At 41.6% G+C, this 21842-nt stretch overlaps 1 protein-coding gene across 1 annotated transcript in view; it reads right to left on the bottom strand.

Annotated features, from left to right (window-relative positions):
* CPXM2 (carboxypeptidase X, M14 family member 2) overlaps positions 1–21842 on the bottom strand; it is a 68778-nt gene that overhangs the window by 11126 nt on the left and 35810 nt on the right. The window contains exons 4-10 of the mRNA XM_066323449.1: positions 16262–16346; positions 15818–15968; positions 8462–8550; positions 5642–5765; positions 4529–4725; positions 3507–3686; positions 1478–1775 (exon numbers count right to left, since the gene is read on the bottom strand). Of these exons, the coding sequence (XP_066179546.1) occupies positions 1478–1775; positions 3507–3686; positions 4529–4725; positions 5642–5765; positions 8462–8550; positions 15818–15968; positions 16262–16346 (1124 nt within the window). The remainder of the gene's footprint in view (positions 1–1477; positions 1776–3506; positions 3687–4528; positions 4726–5641; positions 5766–8461; positions 8551–15817; positions 15969–16261; positions 16347–21842) is intronic.

Genomic DNA, 21842 nt, shown 5'->3' with positions numbered 1-21842 from the left:
CTTGGGTGTGTGGAGATTGATCCAGGCTGTGATTTATCCTGGCAGCAGGAATGCCTGTGGAGCCCAAGCAAAATTCAAGTGTAAGGACATCCAGGTGTTTTAGAAACAGGATGGTAGCAGGCAAACAGTAGCTTTTTATAGCATTTCATTACAACTGTGAGTGAGTGTGAGTGGGGGCTGATCTGAGGCTGAGTTCAGCCAGCAGGAGGCTGAAATCAGGATTTCCTTCTCTGAGAGCCACTGGAATCTCTCCCTGAAGGCACTGCTTCAGCTGTTACACTGGCTATGGCACTTGGCAGCAGTTTTCTTCTTGTCACCTTGTGTGTGGGTTTGGACTGGGCTGGTTTCTTCCTGGCAAACTGTCTTGAGTGCCCAGAGTTCCTAAAGCTGATGTCCTGCATGTGCATTTTTGGAAAACTTGGTTGTAAAACACGCAGTGACCATGTATTAATGACAGTAATGACATCTGGAAATATTCTTCTTAGAACACACATTCTACCACCACTGCTGCTGCAACATACACCAGGCAGTGATGGCTTGACCCTAATTAGGAAGGTAACACTAATTGGAGTTTCTGATGCCTTGAGAGGCTACTTAGAACAGAGGCTGGACAGCGTTAAAGGAATAAAGTAAGTATTTATTAAGAGGATACACCTTGGGCAGTACAAGAGCCTGGCTGTGGCTTCACCCAAGATGCACAGTGGGTCATGAGTTTTCATACTTTTTAAAGTTTTGGTCCATTTACATATTTGGGTTAATTGTCCAATTCCAGCTTCAGGTGATGAAGTCCCATCCTCCCAGTTTGCTCCCCTCAATTTGTTGTTGTTTGCACTTTTTGGGCCTGAAGCTGCACCGGTCTCCTTGGTTCTGGGGCTGGAAAGGGATTGTTTTGTCTGACTAAACTGTGAAGAGAACTCACTAACACTTTATATGAAGTTCACAGTTGTTGTTGCAGTGAGGGTGGCTGCAACAAGTCTTCAAGTCTCCTGACTTCAGGGTGAATGCAGCACAAAGTAAGATAAAAGGAGCAGGAACGATGGAGTGCCCCTCCAAAAAAATTAGTTTAATGAGAAACAAAAATAGGGATGATGCCCAAAAACCGAACGCAGTATAGGGACAAACTCCAAAGCTCAGAAACAAGGGAGAAGTAACAACATATAGTCTCGGGGGTGGATCGTTCTAGAAACATTACCATGTATGGAACACAAGTAACCAATAGAGGAGAAGAATTTGGACTAGTTAACGTCATAACTCCAAAGGATCTTGGGAGGAGATCTCAGGCTCGGCCTGTGTTAGATGAAGGTTTCTCAGGGCTTGAAGCCAAGGCCTGGCTTACCAGGGGTGAAGTCCTGCTGTTCAGTCAGGCTCCCACACCTCCCTGGCAGGCACCTGGGCATCCTCAGGTTACACACTAACACAGTACAGAACATGGAAAATACAAAAAGCTAAAACTTAAGGCATCACTTCTACCACTTACTTCCAGCCACGGTGTGCCAGGAGGCTCCGTTCACAGTGCCATCCTCCTTCTGGAAGTCCTCGGTGTGGCAGGCTCTCCTCCTGGCATCCGTCATCAGCCGGTGCGTGGAGGCGTAGGAGTAAGCCAGCCAGCGGAACACGTGGTCGTCCGGGGTGGGCGTGTAGTCCTGGGTTTTCCACATGGACCTCACCATGTCGTAGGGATAGGCCACCACCAGCTCTCCCCCCTGCAAGTTGCCTCCCAGCACGAAAGGGATTTTTTCCATCCAGGCGATGATGGCCCGTGTCTCCACCGCCACCTGGGGAAAGGGCAACGGCGGCTCTGGTTCAGCCGGTGTCGGATTATGGCCTTTGCTGACCCTCAGATGGGCCAACTGAGAGGTGTCGTGGGCATGGGATTTTCTAAGAATTGCCAGCTCTTCTTTAAGGGAAACTTTTCAACAGTTTTCTTTTCCCCAAAACGGCTTAGTGTAAACAATATTTCCTTCCTATAACAAGCAGTGTTGTCTGCTATTTCTGCTACTTAGCCAGTGGGAGAGGTGTCAGTCCTATGGACCAATAACGTGCCTTTTAGCACAGCATGTTATAAAAGAGCTGAATAAATTGTGAATAAAGCCTTCTGATTTCTACTGCCTTCTGACTGGAGTCAAGCATCTTTATTTCATGTCCTATCACAATGAGGTGTTTTAAGAACTTTTATTCCATCTTCAGTCTCATGTGAAGGGTGAGACAATGCGGATGTCATAATTTACGCCCTCTCAATTAGAAGCCAAACTATTTCCTAATTACAATACATTGTTAAGCGTTTCTTGGCCTATCAGCTTTTGCTATACAATGCTGTAAATGCCTTAAAGCCAATCACCTAAAATTACCCCTCATGGGTCCTACTACAATATATCTTTTGTAGCTCTATTTCTCTGTTTCAAAGCTCTGTTTCAAAGGGAGACAAAGCTCAGGAGATCCTGAGCTTGAGGAGCCAGCAGAAAGGATGTGGGCAAGGAGAAGGCCTTCTTTAAGTTATGGTGCTTGTCAGGCATCCTTGGGAGGTCACAGAGAACCCTCAAGAATGAACAAAACCTTCACATCAGTAATTCATGGAATAGGAACATCTATGTCAAGTGAGGCCAAGAGCAGGAACTGACAGAGATGTCAGATGGTGACACTGCTCCTCCTCTTCTTGTTTCCAAAAAAAAAAGGGATTTTAAACATAGAAATAATGGCCATAAATTAAAACACACGAAATTCCACCTCAACCTGAGGATGAACTTTTCCATGAGGATGGCAGAGCACTGGAACAGCTCCACAAGGAGGTCATGGAGTCTCCCTCTCTGGAAACATTCCAGACCTACCTGGATATGTTCCTGTGTCACCTGCTCCAGGTGACCCTGCCTTGGCAGGGGGTTGGGCTGATCTCCAGAGGCCCCTTTAAACTGTAACCATTCCGTGATTGTGTGATTCTGAAGTACTAAAAATTGCCACAGTGAAGCTGCTATTAATAGCTGCCATTATATTTAAAAGGTCAGGCCAAAATAAGTTAAATTTCTGGCACTACGATCCAATAAACGACTTTAACATAAGTCACAGCACTGGGTTTGCATATGCCTGATCTGCTGCGGTGTTATCGAGATAAGAATATATTTCAAGTAAGAGCAAGCAAGAAAAACCCAGGACAAATCTGTGAGTGAGTTTTGAAAGAGCTCATCTATGGCACAGGACATGGACGCCTGATCCACATGACTGTTGTGCTTCTCCTCGTCTACCTTGCTGCCTAAATGTTGGGTATTCAGCCCTCCAGGTTCTTGTAATAGCTGAGGGAAAAGAAAATCCTTTAGGAAACAGTTTCCTCCTCAAGACCTGCCTCTAAATCCTGGGGGGAAATGGTGCATTTTTGTTTCCACTGACACAAGGGGAATTTCTGACTTAGATCAGGTGTGGAACTTCACTCCCAGCTTATCAATTTCTTGAGAAATGTAAATCTCGCTCTCTCAGCACATCCCAGCCTTTGTGTCCCCTCTCCTGGCCTTACTCACAGTGGCATTTTCAGACAGGTACCAGTCAGGGATCGGGATGTGATGGTTCGGAACTTTTCTTTTACTCCTCTTCTGATCTTCCGACTCCCAGAGCAGAGAGTTCAAGTCAGGGAAGTTATTGTTGATGTCAATGCCGTCCTGAGTCCATCGTCCTAAAGACCAGCCCCCCAGCTCTGAACCCTTAGATTTAAAAAAAAAACCAAAAAACAAAACAAAACAAAACAAAACAAACCCGAAAGAAAATTAATATTAATATTCATTCAGAATACGACAGCCTGTAAGCCCCTGCAGAATGTTTGGGAATGTGCCAGAGGTAATTCTATGCAGAGAAATGGAAGATTACTTATTTAATTAACTAAATTAAATAATTGGCCTTTTTAAAAAAAAAAAAAAAGTATGAAATCTTGAATGAAGTGAAGGAAAACCCATGAAAATTTACTTGAGGCTAGCCAAAATATATTACTCAATGGAGACAGCACACATTTCCTCCCATGACTATGATTTTGACTTTCTTGTTCCAGTCTTCTGCAGACTGCTCTGGAAGATTTTCCAGTGCGTTTGACCAGCCCCTACAATTTTTCCTGGTTGTCTGTCTTCATCCAGACTGAATTATTACGATGCCCAACACATTGTGCTCTCCTTAAAGGCACGCTATTACATTTCACCTGTGGAGGAATGCAAATTTTCACGTGCTTTGCTTGGTTTCTCGTGAGAAACAGACTGCATGAATTTTCCATTTTCCATAATGGTGTTCCCGTGGCTCTGTACACCTCAGGACGGTTTATTCTGGCAGTCTTTGTGACTCTCTTTTCCATGTACATTTTCCTGCTAGCCAACATCACATCAAATACTGCTCCAGCTTTTTTCCCAAGATGGTTTGCACTTACTTTGATGCGTCCATCTTTTCATTTTTAAACTTTGATCGCTTGTGATCTTTGAAGAAAATAATGACAAGAGGAGCATTTTTGACTCATCTACTGGAAAGAAAAGAATTCTTTGACGTGTTCATAATCCTAATTTACCGCTTTGTAGGCCTTGTCATATCCATCAGGGTTCACTGAGGGCAGCAGGTGGATCCTCGTGTCCTGGATGAGGTGCACAATGCGTGGGTTCCCAGCCAGGTATTCCTGGCACATGAACTGCATCAGCAGAAGGATTAGCTCTCGTCCAAGCACCTCATTGCCATGAGCTCCTGCAATGTAGTGGAATTCTGGCTCCCCTGTGGAAACAAAACATGGAGCAGAGTTGTAGTTCAGAGCAGCAAATCAGATCTCTATCAAATGGCATCGATGTCAATCAGCAGCATTTCACTTCAGGAGAGCTGGAGAAATGTCTCAGCTGCACAGATGAGAGGTGGAAAGGTCGCTTTGGAGAAATAAAGTGCTTTCTGTTGCTATTTTAGAAGAGGCTTATATATTAGTGGTATCTAAAGCCACTGTGTAAAACCTCTAAACCCCAATTTTGATTAAACATATCTATTCTCATACTCACAACTCCAGCATGCTAGAGATAGATTTTAACAGTTTTGAAGGTCTAAAAGTCACAAGAAAAATGCTTTGTCAGAAGAGAATTTTCCTAACAGCTAATCATCTAAAGACGTTATCAGGAATGTCTTCATGAATAGAGCAAAGCACAAAATTCCTTTATTCCAACAGCTGTCCCAGGCACTATCACAGTGAGAAGGACTAAGACTGAACGAGTTTCTACGCTGAAGAATTATCATGGTAGGAAATTGAACCCCAGAACTCATGAGTGAAAAATTAATTGGAGATTTGAGCTGTCCCTGCAATGCATTCACCCCACATAAAAAAGGTAAATCTCTATCCATAGCTACATCAATCCCACTACTAAAATCCACCCTCCAGTATTAAAATTCACTTTTATTTTATTACTGTGAAGAACGATCACCAAAAAAATTCGATCCCACATTCAAAATGTCCTCTATTTGTGCTCACCCTCCTCTTCCCAAATTAGAAATACAGCACTGAGGTTTCTCCCACATACACTCGAAATCTTTGCTGCCATGAATATAATTCCATCAGTGATAATTAGTGCAGATACAGAGGAAGAGGAGGGGGGAAAAAGCCAAATCCCAACACCCCTTCAACAGATTTAGTTAAGATTAAAATCCTAACCAACTTCGTGTTCTCCTGGGTTGTCAGAAATCTCGACAGCGTACAGCTTCAGTCCTTGGTAGCTTTTTCCAATATTGTAAATTCTTGTGATATTTGGGCACATTTTATTCACAGTTTTCATCAACTGCCAAAAAAAAAAAAAAAAAAAAAAAAGAACACATTTAGACAATGCAGCTTAAAAATAGATCCACTCTGAATTGGTTCATCCTAAATTGGATGTGGCACAAACTCTTAATTTGTTTCTCTGATTACTTCTTAGTTGTAAAAGCTTTATGTTTAGTTCATGAATTTATAGGTCTGCTATCTCATTTTTAAAACATTATGCCATGGAGACTAATTAAAATAATGGAGAGTAATTAAAACAACCACACTCTGTGAAATATATAGGTAAGTGACTTGAGGTGACCTAGGGTGTCAGTGCACAGAAATAAATTTATTTTGCAGGTTACCACATTTTCTCTAGTAGAAATATTAACTTTTTCCACTCTGCCAGCAAGTAGAGATACTGCATTAAAAGCAGTTCTATTTTAGCTAAAGGCTAAACCCATATTGTATAAATAATGTTACTGACTCAGACCTGTGTTTACTAATTTCTCTCCTCACACCTTCTTCAGACTGAAGGAAACTGAGCTGGCTGATGTTTCCCTGCATCCATGCAGCTCCACAAGCTGAGAAATACGGAATGTGAGCCTGTTGTCTCAGAGCTGCCTCTGAAACTCAGCAGAGGAACTCCTGACTCTGAAACTTCCACGTGCAGAAGCCTTCCTGACATGCCTGGCACTGCAGTGCTCACAGGACACCAGGAACATCAATTCAGAGAAGTGGCTGGGAGTATGGAAATGCTCATTAATAGTGAGAAAAATGACCAGAACCAAGTTCAAAGTATATTACATTCAGTGGAAATATTTGTGTTGGCCTCAGTAAGCTCCCCACCATCTCTTTAATTGCAAACATATGATTATTTTCTGAGTCAAAGAACTCTTCCTGCATTAGAGCCTTTGTAGTAACATTTACTGTGACTCTTTAGGCAACATGTAATGCAATGGGGTTAATGGAAATAAAATGCTGAAAATGAACTTATTTCGTATTTGAGCTTCTCATTCCCATTTCCTACAAATGGCACAATATTTCACCTTAGATCTGGGTTTGTTATCTCAAGGACAAGGTTGTACTCAAATACCCACATCAAAGATGTAACAGCTTCCTGTGCCACATGAATATATACAAATACCTACATAACAACGAACACATAATAAATATTTTGGGCCGTAAAACACATCTGCACACAAGATGCAGTGAGCATTCCTAGTGACTGGAAGAAGAATATTTTCTTCTGAATGCTCTTTGAATACTCATCCAGAATGAATGCTCTTTTACAAGGAGAAAACTGGAGCTGTAAATTTCACCTTCCTAACCAGAGACTTGTATTAAAACTACCTGACACTAAGAAACTCCTTCCCTCTCACAAATATTTGACTCATTGCAATGTAATATCATGCTTCCAAAACACGGCCCAGGAACACCATCTCCTCTTCCTTCAGTGTTGATAATAAATCACTTCAAAGAACAGCATTTTTCTACGATGGCTGGTGGTGAAGTAGCTATGCAAAGTGATAATAATGTATATTTGGGGGTTGGGGATGCTTTTGATTTTTGTTGTTTGTTCGTTTTTAATAAGAAGTTGACTCTGGTAGTTATTATTCCATTTTGCACTGAAGTCTTGAGAATAGTTTTGGGAATGTAAGACTTGTTGCAATGCAACCCATAATATGCTGCCCACCAGCAATTAAAATCCAATGAGCTCTAAAAAATTTAACTGTTTTAATACAGAAGAAAACAGAAACTGGGAGAACACACAGTTCACAATTCTCAATCACTGTCACAGATTTTCCTCTTGTATGAAGAGTGCAAAAACATTCTGGTTTAAAGCTGTGGGGTATTTTTTTCCTCAAGATATTTCTAACCTGACCAACCTGCCTTTCTGCAATGACAACATAAATACGTTTTATTTTATTGTTCCTGACAGTAATTATGCCAATTGAGTTCCTACTCGTCTAATCTTTGTGCTAAGAAATATAGGCCATGAAATCTCTACCAAAATAAACGTGTGACTCAGTTCACAATTGCTCAATAAAACCCAGTGGTGATTCATGCAGTATAAATACACTGAAAATCCAGCACACAGCAAGTGAATCACACACATCAAGTCCAAACACATTATCTTTATATTTGAAGAGAAAGTGGGTAGAAATATTTCTTGGGGACAGCCCACACTTGTGTCTGTGGTGATATGAAGCAAGATTAAAAACAATAACAAAGCCAAGAACAAGGCTGGCTGTTTGAAGCTAAAGGAACGAGATTAACAAGGCTGGTAGATGTAAAATTATACTAACAAAGGGGGTTTTTTCTGGTGAATTTCTGCTGATTTTCACAACTGTGAATATGGACTTGGACTCTAGAGTTTATTCTGATTATCCAAACCCACTGAAATATATGAGAAAACTGATGGTTAAATCAGAGTAAAATCTAGAAGGAGAAGCCACTGTGTCATTCACGTCTCAAATACAGATGGAAGAAAAAGAGAGGCACATTGTTTGAAAATCCTCTCCCTGTCATGTAGTGTCACCTCTTTCATGTTAGTTTATGTACAAATTGGGACTTTATTGGACTGCTTCTTCTAGTAGATTAAAACGGGGGAAATATTTTAAAAACATACTGTAGACAGTCTAATAATATTCTGTAGAGGTGGAATTCAGATTTCACAGGGCAGAGAAGCTTGGACTCATTCACCCTCCATCACACACCAGCCCCTTTGCCTACCTGCCTCATCTCCTTGTAGTTGTGATGCTTAAAGTCCAGATTATCAGTGGTTGTCATTTCATTTCTTCTGTGGTAATAATTGTTTGGGTCTGAGAAAAGAAACAGAAGAGTTTTCACGTGCTTAGGAATTTCAGATATAGAGGTGCCTTGGCACAATGTATGTAAGGAACGTGGAGATCTCAATTCCACTGTCCTGTGTGTACTTAAAACAGGTTTTCAAAAGCAAAACTCAGAGAAACAACTGATTTTAAATATTTCTAATCACTGCACAAATCAATTCATACAGATCCAAACAAAACCAAGGAGGCATCAGCTTTCCAGACAGCCCCTCTGCACAAAAACCTAAACTTCAACAGAAAAGCAGAAGGGCAGCCTCAGGGTGCAGAGGACGGAAAAAGTCATTGGGAAATGATGAGTCAGATGCAAGATAAAAGAGTGGAAGAAAAATCAAATTAGAGGAAAAAGCCACAGTAAATGTTTTGTGTCCACTTGATTAATTTACCCTTGCAAGGAATTTTAGTTTTCTTGGGGAGTATTTTCCAAGTCTATGCACTGCTTGCAAAATATGGAAAGGAATTAACTGTGCACATTAGACATTCCTAATTATCTTCCAGAAGAGTTCCTGTGGAAGTCAGAGGTTACTGTTACTTAAAAATTTACATATTCACTTATTTATGGATCTTATTTATAGTTTGTTCATTTTGAAGTATCAAAGGAAGATATGTGGTCAGAAAAGAATCTTTTGTCTCTTTGACATTCCAGGTCCTTCACCTGGAAAAAAAAAAAAAACAAAACCAGGCCAAGACTGTTATGTCTCAGCTTTGAAGTTGCTGATAAATATGCTCCTAGCCTAATCTACCATGATTTATTTTCAGAGACAAACAAGTCTATTTGGAAAACATCAGACACATTCCTTAACTTGCCACATCTGGGATGTCTGGAATTTTGAGTCATCATTTGTCAAGCCAGTGGCTGTCAGGCTTTGATGAAAAATTGTTTCCCTTTGCACAAAATCATCTTCATTGGTTTAAAAATTATTGGGGGGAAAGCGAAATATGAAAAAGTCTAAATATCATCCTGTTTTATTGCAACACCAAAAGACATTGTCTCTAGAGCAAAAAAATGGTTTTAAACAATGTCACCTGTCAGCTGTGACCTTTTTTTTTTTTTTTGGGGGGGGGGGGAGGCGTGAAAACAACAATTCTGAGTAGCAAAAATACGTAATTACCATCCCACAGCAACAAATCCTTAATGAAATTATGGAAAACTCACAACACTGCAAAATACTTTATAACATTTTAAAGTTTCATATTTCTGGCATTAAAACCACTAACTATTCCCATAAAATTCTAAAAGTTTTGGAGTCTTTTGCACTATTTAAGTTATTTATGAAATGAAACATGCAAGTTTCATTAGCTTCACAGTAACATGACCCATCCTTATCTCCAATTCCATTTCCTAATCTACAGCAGAGATGCTGGAGGGTCAGTTGAAGGCTGCTCTATAAATATGGCAGAAAAATGTCCAAAAAGAATCTTGTCTCATCATAATCAATGTTAATTTGCTGAAATTACTCATTAATATATTGATGAGTAAGAAATGGAAATAAAAAAAAAAACAAAAAAACAAAAAACCCAAAAAAAACCAAACAACTTCTTCTTAAAAGAGACAATGTGTTAAATGCCACACAGAATATCTTCATAATTGAAAAAATATCCCCACGTTGTAAAAATATAAAAATAAACATCATAAAACTACCAGGATGTTGAAGGTTTTCTCTATCACCACGAGCCAAAATATACAGCAACCGATTTTTTCCCCTGATACTTTAATCCCATTCCTTTCAAAGCCTGGCTCTTTTTCCATACATCAAACACTAATATCATGGGAATGGCTGTGAATGCTGTAGACTTGGTGGAAACTTAAAAAAATTGTGCAGTGAGAATGATTGTATCTCTGGCCCTTCCTCAACAACAGAGCTCAATTTGACAGTTCCCCAGGGAATTAACACTCATACTTTGCCAGGCTCTGCTGCAGCCTGCTTGGATCTCTGGATTTCTGCTGCAGCAGGAATACAGATTAGAACATTAAAAGCTAAAATGCACAAAGGCAAACAAGGCTTGTGCACAGCTGGATAGGTCCACTTTGGCAATTTTTTTTTTTCTTTTAAGAAAACTGAGAATGAGAGACTGAGGAAGTCGAACCACAGAATATTTATAATAGAAACAGATTGATTTATTCACAGAAATTCTGGAGAAAGTCTCTCTTTCTTCCAAGGAGAAAAGGTCCTGCAAAACCTGCACTTCCATTTATACAGAGGGATATATTAGCTTTTTCCACCACTAATCTATCTTTGCATCAGCAGTAGAGCTAATGAGGTTTGCTGGTAGAGGCACCTTGTTCCCTTCATCCTCCTTTGTAAAGATGGACAAGTGGTTAAAGCTGTTGAATCATGGACTCATTGGGCCACAGAATGGTTTGGGTTGGAAGGGACCTTAAATCTCATCCAGAGCCACCCCTGCCATGGCAGGGACACCTCCCACTGTCCCAGGCTGCTCCAGCCTGGCCTTGGGCACTGCCAGGGATCCAGGGGCAGCCACAGCTGCTCTGGGCACCCTGTGCCAGGGTCTCACCACCCTCCCAGGGAACAATTCCTGCCCAAAATCCCACCTAAATCTCTGTCTGCTTGAATCCATTTCCCCTTGTCCTGCTCTCCTCCAAAGTCTCTCTCCATCTTTTTTGTAGCTGCCCTCAGGCACTGGAAGGCCACAACTGCATCACACCAACACCTTCTCCTCTCCAGGCTGAACAATCCCAATTCTCAGCCTTTCCTCATGGGAGAGCTGCTCCATCCCTCTGATCATCTCTGAGGCCTCCTCTGGATGTTCTCCAACAGCTCCATGTCCTTCCTTTGCTGAACTCCAAGTGCATCAATTCCCAGCAATTCTGCAGCATGAGGGCTCTGAAACCTGCCCCTTAAAAGTAGCAGAAAGGACCAACTGCTCAGCAGTTGATGGAAAAAAAAAGGAGATTTTCACTTATTACAGCTCTACAGCACCTGAGCCAGTGAAGCCCTGATGCTTCTTCCAGCAGGTTTCAGTTTCTCAGAAGTGGTGCTCCAAATGTGCTCCATGATGAAGGCAATCCCAGTGATTCAGAAAAGTTTTTGATAAAAAGAATATTCTGGTTTAAATCCTTTAGACTGCCCTCAAAACCCCAATGTGCTGTTTCACGTACGACTGGGTTTTTTTTAATTTCCGTGTAATTTAAGTGAATTCGACTTGTCTTCACTAAATTGAACATCTCACAGACAGCACATGTGTAATCTTGAAATAAATCCGCTGGCAGCCACATCAGGTGATCCCAAGTTTTCTTCCAGATGATCTATTTCATGGCAGCATTGCTCATGAGCATTAACATCACACATGAAATCAGCAACGAAAGAGTATTTTTCAACTATAGAGTGATTCTTTTCTCCTTTTATGCTCGGAAGTAGATGCTGGATTCAGAACTGCCATTTACGTGACAATTCATAATGAGAGATACTTGTAAAAAGTCGCATTTTTATTAAAAAATCAACACAAATCTAGACTTGACCAGGTAGCCTGGCACTAAGAGAGAAGCAGTAAAAATAAGACAGAAGCCACTGCAAAACACAGTACTCCATTGCAGAACTCTTAAAATTCACTTTTTATCTTGAGTTCAAAGTAATGACATAATCATGGCACCAGTGATAGTTTCCTATATAAGAACTATTAAAAATTAAATTTCATCACAAAATCATTCCATTAAAATAATTGCCTCTTGCCTTGAATACTCCACAATATAAATAAATGCATGAAGAACTCAACTCATTTTCTCTCTCCAATCTCTGGGTGCTTTTGATCACATGCAATTTCACTTTGACCTTCCTTAGGTTTGAGAAAGAGAAGGCAGGGAAAGCACATCCATCCCTCTGAGGCAATTGCAAAAGATTGTGTGTGTCAGTCTCCCTCTATGGAAATACCAGCATTTTTAGAAAGTGGAGAGGGAATTAAATGCTTGTGGGGTTTTTTTGTCCTCTTTTTGCTCTCTTTTCTCAGACATGGCAGCTCTGATTGTTGCTACAGGTAGGATTTTCTGGCATCTTTCCTCCAAGGATAAATGTTTTCCTTTTGGTGAAACAGCAAATCCCTTCTGTTGCCAAAGATAGCACTGACATAGTTGGACAACACAGCTTCTTTTTTTATTTTTTTTTAATTTCTTTTTAAAATTCTTTTTAGAGTTATTGTAACAGTCTAGAAAAGATTTTTTGTCCAAACTAGCCTAAGACAGACCAAAACTGTATGCTATGGATGAGATAGAAGGATTAAAGAATTTCACTGAACAAAATTACAATTATCTTTTATAATATTGCTTAGATAAGCAGTAACTTCTCTATTTCAGTTGTCCAAATAGTATTTTATCATGATTTATCTCATTTTTAGTGCATCTACCACATGCAGCAGGTTTTATGGACAGAGCCCTACCCACAGGATTGGGTTCTAGCTGTCTTTAACCGTTCCCATCCCATTCCAACAGTGCTAACTCTCCTAGATTATCAATATTATTCAGGTTTTTCCTTTTTCTTTTAAGTTTTTTATCCTTTCTCTTCATTTCTTTATTACCCTCCCTTGAGAGCCTGCTTGATGGAAAGCTGATACAGAGCACAGACTGAATGCAAATGTTTTAATACATGCAGGGATTAATAAAGGCATAAACCCTGAAATTACAAGTCTAGAAGACATGAAAAATCTTCTTTGAAAATGAAAATAAATTCAGAGTTATGAAAAAAATGGGTTTCTTTCCTTCCAGCCTCCTTTAGTTGGGGTATTTCTCTATGCCCCAGGCTTTGGAAAGGCTAGAAGTGTGTGAACTAACCTCCTGATTTTGGTGAATTTAGGAAAATTGGTCATTTTTTGGAAAAAAAAACCCTGTCAGGAGAGAAGAGCCCTTGATTTCCAGTCCCACAGTCAATACAGAGTGTTAGAGCAGCAGTGTCAAAGTCGCTGCTCCCACGGCCAAACCATTCACGTATTTCATTCAGAATGAGCAAAATGACACCAATAAAGGATGAGGAATCCACTTAGAGGGAGCTGAAAAGAAAAAGTCCCATCCTACAGGAAGAAAACGTGCGTGGAAAAGCCTCTGGAACCTGAGGAACAGCTTTGTTCCCGGCGCCTCGCGTGCGACGAGCAAAATGAGCAAGGAGAAAGAAATGCCAGCTCTTTCTGAGCTAAAAAAGATGGGTCAGCACTTATCAAAACCTATTAGTTCTTCAGTCCAATTACATTTTGAATGAACACACCCCATTCCCATTGTGCTTCTCAATGAATGATTCTGGTATTTTCTTTCAGGAATATACTGAATCAGCCACTGCGGGCAATTAACTCAATAAATGACTACCAGGGGGATGCTCTGATGCTGTTTCCACGTGAATCCGAGATCTGTGAAAAGCTGGAAGAGCACTCAGCAGGACAGTGCTGAAAGTGGAGATGTGTGTTCCCAGCTTCACCCACTGACACAGACCAGTGAGGCTGAAGGGTAACAAATGGCAACGCTGCCAAGCACAGTTTGGCCCTGGATGGGTGTAAAGGCCGTAAGAATCCAGGGTAAAAAAACTGCTGCACTTCACAAAAATCACCTTTCCAAATATTGACATTTCTGCTCTCTCCTGTTTAGATGCAGTTTTAGGGGAGAGAAAGGGATCAGGAGAATTCCCCTACAAATTGCCCTACAAAACAGTTTGGTCATCTCTGTTATTTCCTGGAGACTCTGTGTGTGTTTTGTGTGCCATGGTGCTGAAGAAAGGTTCCTTTTCCTTCAGCCTCACACCCTGGTTTACAGAGAGTTGTTCCACACAGGATTTTGGGACAAATCACTGCTCTCTGAGAGTCCTTTAAGAGCTGAGGGGGAATATTGTCTGTGGAATTGCCCATCCCAATGGGAAACAAGCAACCCACAGAGGCGCAGTGTTTTAAACCCACAGCTAAAAGAAATCAGAATCCTCCTGAAAACAGGGAAATCCACATGCACAGGGCACCTTTGGTCACTGCCATCAAATCCAGGATGAATTTTTTACCCACTGACAGCAGCTGTCTGTGTGCTGCTAAATTTCAGTGCTTCATGATAACACATCCACAGACTAAATTTTATGACAATGCTTGCTTGCCCCACACTTCTCTTTGGCAGAGCATTATCCCTTCCATGCTCCAAACATTTTTGCTTATTTTTTGTCCCCCCCTGAATGTTTTAATATCCAAAGGACAAAAATCAAGCTGTGTGTTTTTGGCTTGTGAACATCCTACATCACCAGAGGAACTGGAGGCAGCAAGTTCTGAACAGAGGCAGGAACAGTAAAAACAGTGATGAAAGGCTCTGAAAAGGCAGGGGTTTTATGTCTCTAGTATTTTTTAAAACACTATTCACAGACCTCTGTAAAAAAAAATCCCCATGGTGCCAGAATTTGAGATCAAAGAAAACAACAACAACAACAACAAAAGATGAGAGGTGTGGAATGAGTAGAAAATACTTGAGAAAAGAGGTTTTTAAAAAATATTTATATACATGTATACACAGAAATGAAGACATAAATCCACCACAAGACTACTCACAATGTGCCAGGCAGAATCATGGCTTTGGCAGAATTCACAGTATTGAATGGGTTTGGGTTTCTTTTTTTAAGTGGCCTTGCATAGCATAGGACAATTTCCCCTCACTTCTGACTTGCCAGGGGTGATGCTGGGTTTAATAACACTTGAAATAACCTCGAAATTTCTTACAGCCCAAACTCCCCTCCTTCCTCCCTATAAAGCTAAGCACTAGTTCAGCAATAGGGTTTGCCTTCCAAATATTTCAGGGAAGTCCTATGGCCTATATAATAATAATAATAATAATAATAATAATAATAATAATAATAATAATAATAATCAGGCTATATAATTGTTATTTCTTGCCTTAGAAGCTTGAGACACCTGTAAATGCCTGTCCCAGTACAGAACCCTGTTGTCTCCATTGTACATGTGCACTCACGATGATTTATTGCACTGCATTTAAGCCCAAGCAATGAAGAAAATCTTGTTAGATCATCCAGGCAATCTTGTTTTATTAATAAAAGCGTGCAGATAGAGACACTAGTTAGAGATACTATGGGTTGATATCAAAATTTATCCTGATACTGTCTGTGGGCTTGGCCAGACATTTCTGTTTCTTTTTGCATAACCCCACTCACTAAAGACAAATACCGTACCAAAAGCAAAAGATATCTGGGGGAAATGAGTTTTTTGAGTTTTGCCACAGGCAGCCACGCCAGCATTAACTGAGAAATGCTCTCCTTACCTGGTAAGGGGCAGCCCAGGATCTCCAGCCTCATGCAGATGCTGCCCTCCTCGAACCAGGAGCGCGGGTTGATGCGGATGTAACGCGCCACCAGCGGCACCGGCAGCATGTTCAGCACTGGGATCTCCTTCTCGCTGTTCCCTTCAAAAATCTGGGCAGGACAAGCAGGGGGAAATGGCAAAGTCACTGCTTCCAACTGTCTCGCAGTGGTTTTGGGAAATAGGAATGGAAAATCAGCTTTTGGGGCCAGGGTGATGGTGGCTGAGGCCAGAACTGCTCTTTGAGAATGGCAATGCCCCCATTCCGCCTGGACAGTTCTGTACCTTGGGATTTGCTCTTAAAATCATTGGGACCACTGAGAGATGCTGCCACTGACTAACTCGTGGCCAGCCCCTGCTTTCCCACCTCTGCTCTTGCCCACAGAACATGTCTCACTCTACTCACCACATCTCCAGATTCGTTTCTGACAGCAGTCCATGCGTGGCTGTCATTGCTCACCAACACTCTGTAAGAGGTCACCCAGTTACTCCTTGGAAAAGAGAATAAATAAGTTATTCTTCATAACTCAGAATCAGTGCATGTTATTTAATATAATCAAGCTTATAAGGCTGCTATCAAGTGGAAATCCCATTTGGCAAAGTCATGCCAGTCTGGATTCAACAGACTATTCAAAAATCCTAGCACATAGGAGCAAAATCCTGGTGAGATAATATTCTGGGATTCCAGGAGGTGAGAGACGTGCTGTTCTCCTCTCCTTTGATATGCAGAGTTTGGGATAAATGGCTTATCTAGAACAGATTTATGCAGTGTTCAAAGATCATCTTTTCAGCTGCAGAACATTTATTAATTCTGCTGTTATTATCAGAGAGGATGGGAAAAAAGTAATAAATCCTGAAGGATGAAACATCTGTGAATTTCAACCAGCAAAATTTCCATTTCTTTCAATAGAAGAATAACTGGTGCCTGCAGTTATTCTTGTATTTGTTAGCAAGACATAGGGACAGAGAGACAACTGATCACAGGACTACTGCACTCCTGTAATAGCCTGATCAATCCCCAATAGGCTGATTTTTCTAATGTTATCTAATTTACAGCAAAATCCCCTTTCATCTAAAAAAGTCAAATACGTCAGTCATACCTCGACTGGATCCATCTAAAGAAGAGCATGAGGAAATGTAAAAAGCTGCTTCTTATCTCCTGGATTAAAGCTGTGGAGTTTCACACTGCTGGGGCACTACCTGTGGAAATGTGTGCACAGGGATGGAGAAGGCTGGAGAAGGTAATGCCCAACTCTCCTCTCACATTTGTAACCCAGAAAGAACAGCAGTGATTTATTTTTTTTTTCCCCAACACCTGGTTTCAGCAGGCAGGGACATGGAGGAGAGTTGTGGCTTGGAGGAACATTTGTACTGTGAAGTCAGTCCAGGATGATCAAATTCCATATTTATGTGGAACCAGCAGGGTTTGGAGCTGCTCCTCTTCAGCACAGGTTCTTAGCTAAGCTCCAACCCCACAGCTGGGAGTGAAACCAGGGTTAGGAATGCTCTTGGCACTGGAGAGAACAAAAGGGGCCTTTGGGGCAGGTATGGGAGAAGCATCAGAGCATAAAAATTGGAGACCAGGAGTGCCTGGAAGGACAGACACACCTAAGAACTTCCCCTTGTACTGCTCCTATACAAACACAACTTGGATTTGTTTTTTCTTTTTAAAATCAGCTAATAATAGCAAACTACCTACGAACACACCCCCCTACACTGAACCCACTGTGCCTGTGTTTAAAGAGACAAAACAGCCTTTATGTGCCCACTAAAGAGAGTCAGGCTTCTAATGAAGACCAAAAAGGGACAAGGATGGAACAAGAGTAAAGCCATCAGCCCCAATTCACCAAGCCTTGTACAAAACAGACAGCTAAGGGTTTTTTGTTTTTTTTTTCACATCTAAAAACAAAGACGAGATAAATATTTAGTAGGATTTGGAAAATCACTTCTGGACATTCTATGCTAATGCTCCCAAAAGTTAAAAAAAAAAAAAAAAAAAGGCAAAACAAAAAAAAACCCAACTGAACAAACCCAGCTCTGTTTTAGACACTAAACTAGTCCTTTGCAACTCTTTCACCAGCCTCTTTCAGTGAATAGATTTTGCCATTCATGTTAGATTAAATGGAAAAATCTTGACTATTGCCAAGCAGACAACTTTTTGTTATCGGAATGAAAAGAAGGGTACATCTATCACTTGTAATGCACACAACTTTAGTATTTGGTAAACAACTGTAACAAGTTAGCAGCACTCTGAAAATCCTAATTGTCTGCCTTTCAGTGGAAGGGCTCCTGGGGTAGGAGATTTACTGGAGAGCACAGAAGTGCCGTGCTGGCACTTCTCTAGAATTTGGCTGTAAAATGATAAATGACACACAACAAAATAAACAGTGACTTCAGCATGTTCAGCATAAGTTTCTCCTGACTCTTGCACAAGAACTTTCTTCCCTCAGCTCCTCTGTATTGTTACCTTGAAGAAAGGCTGATTTACTCCTGTCAACTAAAGGAGCTAACAAGAGGAAGGAAAGGGACTTTGAGACAAGGACACGGAGTGCCAAGACATGGGTGATGAAAGAAAGTAGGTTTGGATCAGATATTGGGAAGAAATTCTTGGTTGTGAAGGTGGGCAGGCCCTGGCACAGGGTGCCCAGAGCAGCTGTGGCTGCCCCTGGATCCCTGGCAGTGCCCAAGGCCAGGCTGGACATTGGGGCTTGGAGCAGCCTGGGACAGTGGAAGGTGTCCCTGCTCATGGCAGGAGGTGGAACTGGATGAATTTTAAGGTCTCTTCCAGCCCAAACCATTCTATAAAATGGCCAACAGCAAAACTCTACAAAAACAGGATAACAGCTGCTTCTGAATTACTAGAAAAAGACAAGCTTGAGAGAAAAACTCCTGGGTTTGAAGGAGGGTGCTGGTGGCAGTGTATATACTCAATGCACATAAAATTATATTGGGTTTTTTGCTGGTTTTTTTTTGTTTTGTTTTGTTTTAATTATTATTTCCTTGCTCATTTTGTTGAGGGTTTTGCATGGGCTTTGCATAATTGGGGTTTTTTTAATTATTATTCTTGGCTGTCTCTCAAAATCAGGCTAAATGACCAAAAGAGGCAACGCCACAAACCAAATAACATCATTGCTTCTGAAGTATTACAGAATTTTTCTCACTTCAACTGCACAGATCAGATTACGAGGGCAAACACAACACATCCATATTCATTGCTCAACACCCACTGAAGAAATTCAAACAGAGCACTAAAGTCACATAAAACCACAACTGTGGACAGACTGTAACAGATTTTGTAAGAAATTTGTAAGAATGGCACGTATAGGATGTTTTAAAACAACAAACTTGCTTTACTGGCATGAAAAAATGCTGCTGCCACAGTAACATTTCTAAGCTGGGACTTTTATTTAACATATTTTGATTTTCCCACTCCCTACCATTACAGAAGTTCAAACTTCTCCCAAAGGAAAACACATACAAGCAGCCCTGCACATTTTCCATCTAGAGTGGCAACAAGTAACGTGCTATGGAGAGGTAGAATGCAATTAAAATCCTAATGGACTGCATCCAGTCTTGGGCACTGGAAGCATAGAAGGACCTCAGAGGGTCATGGATGAGGTAAATCAGTGCAATGTATGAAGGTACACACCATACACTATTAACTGTGTTTGCCTGTAAGGGAGAAGGAGAATAAAAACATCTCAGAGGATCAGATCCTTCTCTCACTGGCACTACAGGCAAAGCTGCCTCCAGGGACTGAAACCTTTCCCCCTTTTTCCCCCAGTGCCATAATAAAAATAGCTTCTGGTACTATTTAGAAGGCTCCTGTAAATTGAGACACACCTGCAAAATAGCACTTTCTCCCTAAAAACCCCATGCTGGGGAAAGGGAGCTCTGTGTGTGTTCTTGTGGTCAGAGGATCTGGAGAAAAACTCACAAAGCCTAAAACTGGCAGAGCTTTGGCTGAGTATCTTCAAACCCCAGACACTTCTACAGCTCCAGCCCAGCACAAGAACATCCAGCTCAGTAAACCTTCCCAAGAGCTGCAGTTTTCCCACCTGTGTGTGGCATGGAGGCACTGCTAACCCCAGGAAGCCGCTGGGTGTCTGCAGCAGGAACAGCACTTCCCAGGATCCAGCAGTTCCATGAACACTTTATTCATGTAGGCACAGAAATCTAAAGGGTTTCTTGTGACAATCCATCAGAGGAACACGGCAGCTGAAGCAAAGCCTTGTGCCAGGAGAAGTATTGGGGAAATTCATCTGTGTGATTACCTGGTGACACCAAGATCCATCTCCCGGGGTTTGGGATTTGCAGACAGGGATTTCTGTCACATCCAATCGTTTTGGGGCCCATCAGCACTGAATAAAGCTGTCTAAGGAAGGCTGAAAGAAAGCTGTAATGTTTTCCAAGACTCAGGATGTCCCTGCTGTTGTTCCAGAGAAGTTCTTCTGGTTTCACTCTATAAAATCTACCAGAACCTACCTTTGCACTCCTAAGAGAAAAATACAGATATTTTTTGGGTTTACAGAGCTGAGGAGACAGAATTCTGGGGAAGTCCTAGGCCAGCATTCAGCAAAGAGTGCATTAATTATCCCTTGGCAAGGCAATACAGAAGCCATTGCATTGTCTGAGGTTACCCCCAGCTCATCACCCCCTGCCACAAAGTGCCACTTCTGCCTCACAGATTTCCTCCATGCAGGAAAAAGGGCACGAGGTACAGATCTGACAAGGATCCTTGGGATTATTCAGGAGCATCCCTTTAAAATAATCCCTTTGAAAATTTATGGCAGCCTTATCTCTTCAGGAGCAGCCTATCCGAAAAATCTCAGTATCCACAGGCAATACTAACCAATTCCTTTCAGAGACAATAAATGCAAAAATCAAAATATGATTCAATTTCACTTAATGTGGTGAATTTTTGAATTATTACTAATTACTTGATCTGTATCTGTAATGCACTGGCCTTAGGCAAAGCTTGTTTGAACACCTTCAACTTCAAATTCAGTTTCTTGTGATGCATGGAAATGTCCTGCTTTTCCATTTTCATCCAAAAAGAAAAGCTGAGGGATTAAATAACTTGCCCAGGGACAGAGAGAGTAAACCTGAATCAAAGCAGAGAATTAAAAGCAGAACTCCTACAGCTTTGGCAGTTTCCTGTCCCAATAAACAGCTTTTCCTTATCTGACCACGGCATCAAGCAACTCAGCATAGGCAAAAAAGATCATGGGCTGCACCACAACAACAAAACATCTTCCAGGCATGCCTTCCCTGACACAGTTTCCTGACTTTTCATTCTGTGTGCTGGACCCAAGGCTGAATTCCAGCTGAGGAGAGAACACAATGAGCGCTGAATGGGAAGCAGTGCAGGGATGCCAGGCTTTTTCCTGCCCAGGCTCCAGCAGGCAGTGGATCAGCTGAGAATTGGGACTGTTTGGGTTTATTCTTTATTATTTATTGAGCAGCATCTGCTGCATGGAATATTTTAAGGCCAAGCCTCTCAATCATGGAAAGCTGAACGGGCAACAAGTGAAATCCATCCAATACTTTGATCCTCATCTCTGAGGATTCTTTCCCACATCAAGGAAACCCCATGGGATGGTTTGGGGTTAACAGGTGACTTGAGGTGCTGGTGAGCAGAAGGTCAAGCCCAGAGTGGGAGAGATGGGCCACAAAGAAGATTAAAGGGATGGAGCACCTTCCTGCCTGAAAAGGAGACAATTGGGGTTGTTCAGCCTGGAGAAGGCTCTGGACTGGACCTCAGAGCAACTTCCAGTGCCTAAAGGGGCTCCAGGAGAGCTGGAGAGGGACTGGGGACAAGGGCTGGAGGGACAGGACACAGGGAATGGCTTCCACTGCCAGAGGGCAGGGCTGGATGGGATTTTGGGCAGGAATTGTTCCCTGTGAGGGTGGTGAAAGGCTGGAATAGATTTCCCAGAGCAGCTGTGGCTGCCCCTGGATCCCTGGAAGTGTCCAAGGCCAGGCTG

Source organism: Sylvia atricapilla, chromosome 8 (assembly GCF_009819655.1).
Source record: "Sylvia atricapilla isolate bSylAtr1 chromosome 8, bSylAtr1.pri, whole genome shotgun sequence".
Taxonomy (NCBI): Eukaryota; Metazoa; Chordata; class Aves; order Passeriformes; family Sylviidae; genus Sylvia; species Sylvia atricapilla.
This window is presented reverse-complemented; position numbering and strand designations above follow the sequence as displayed.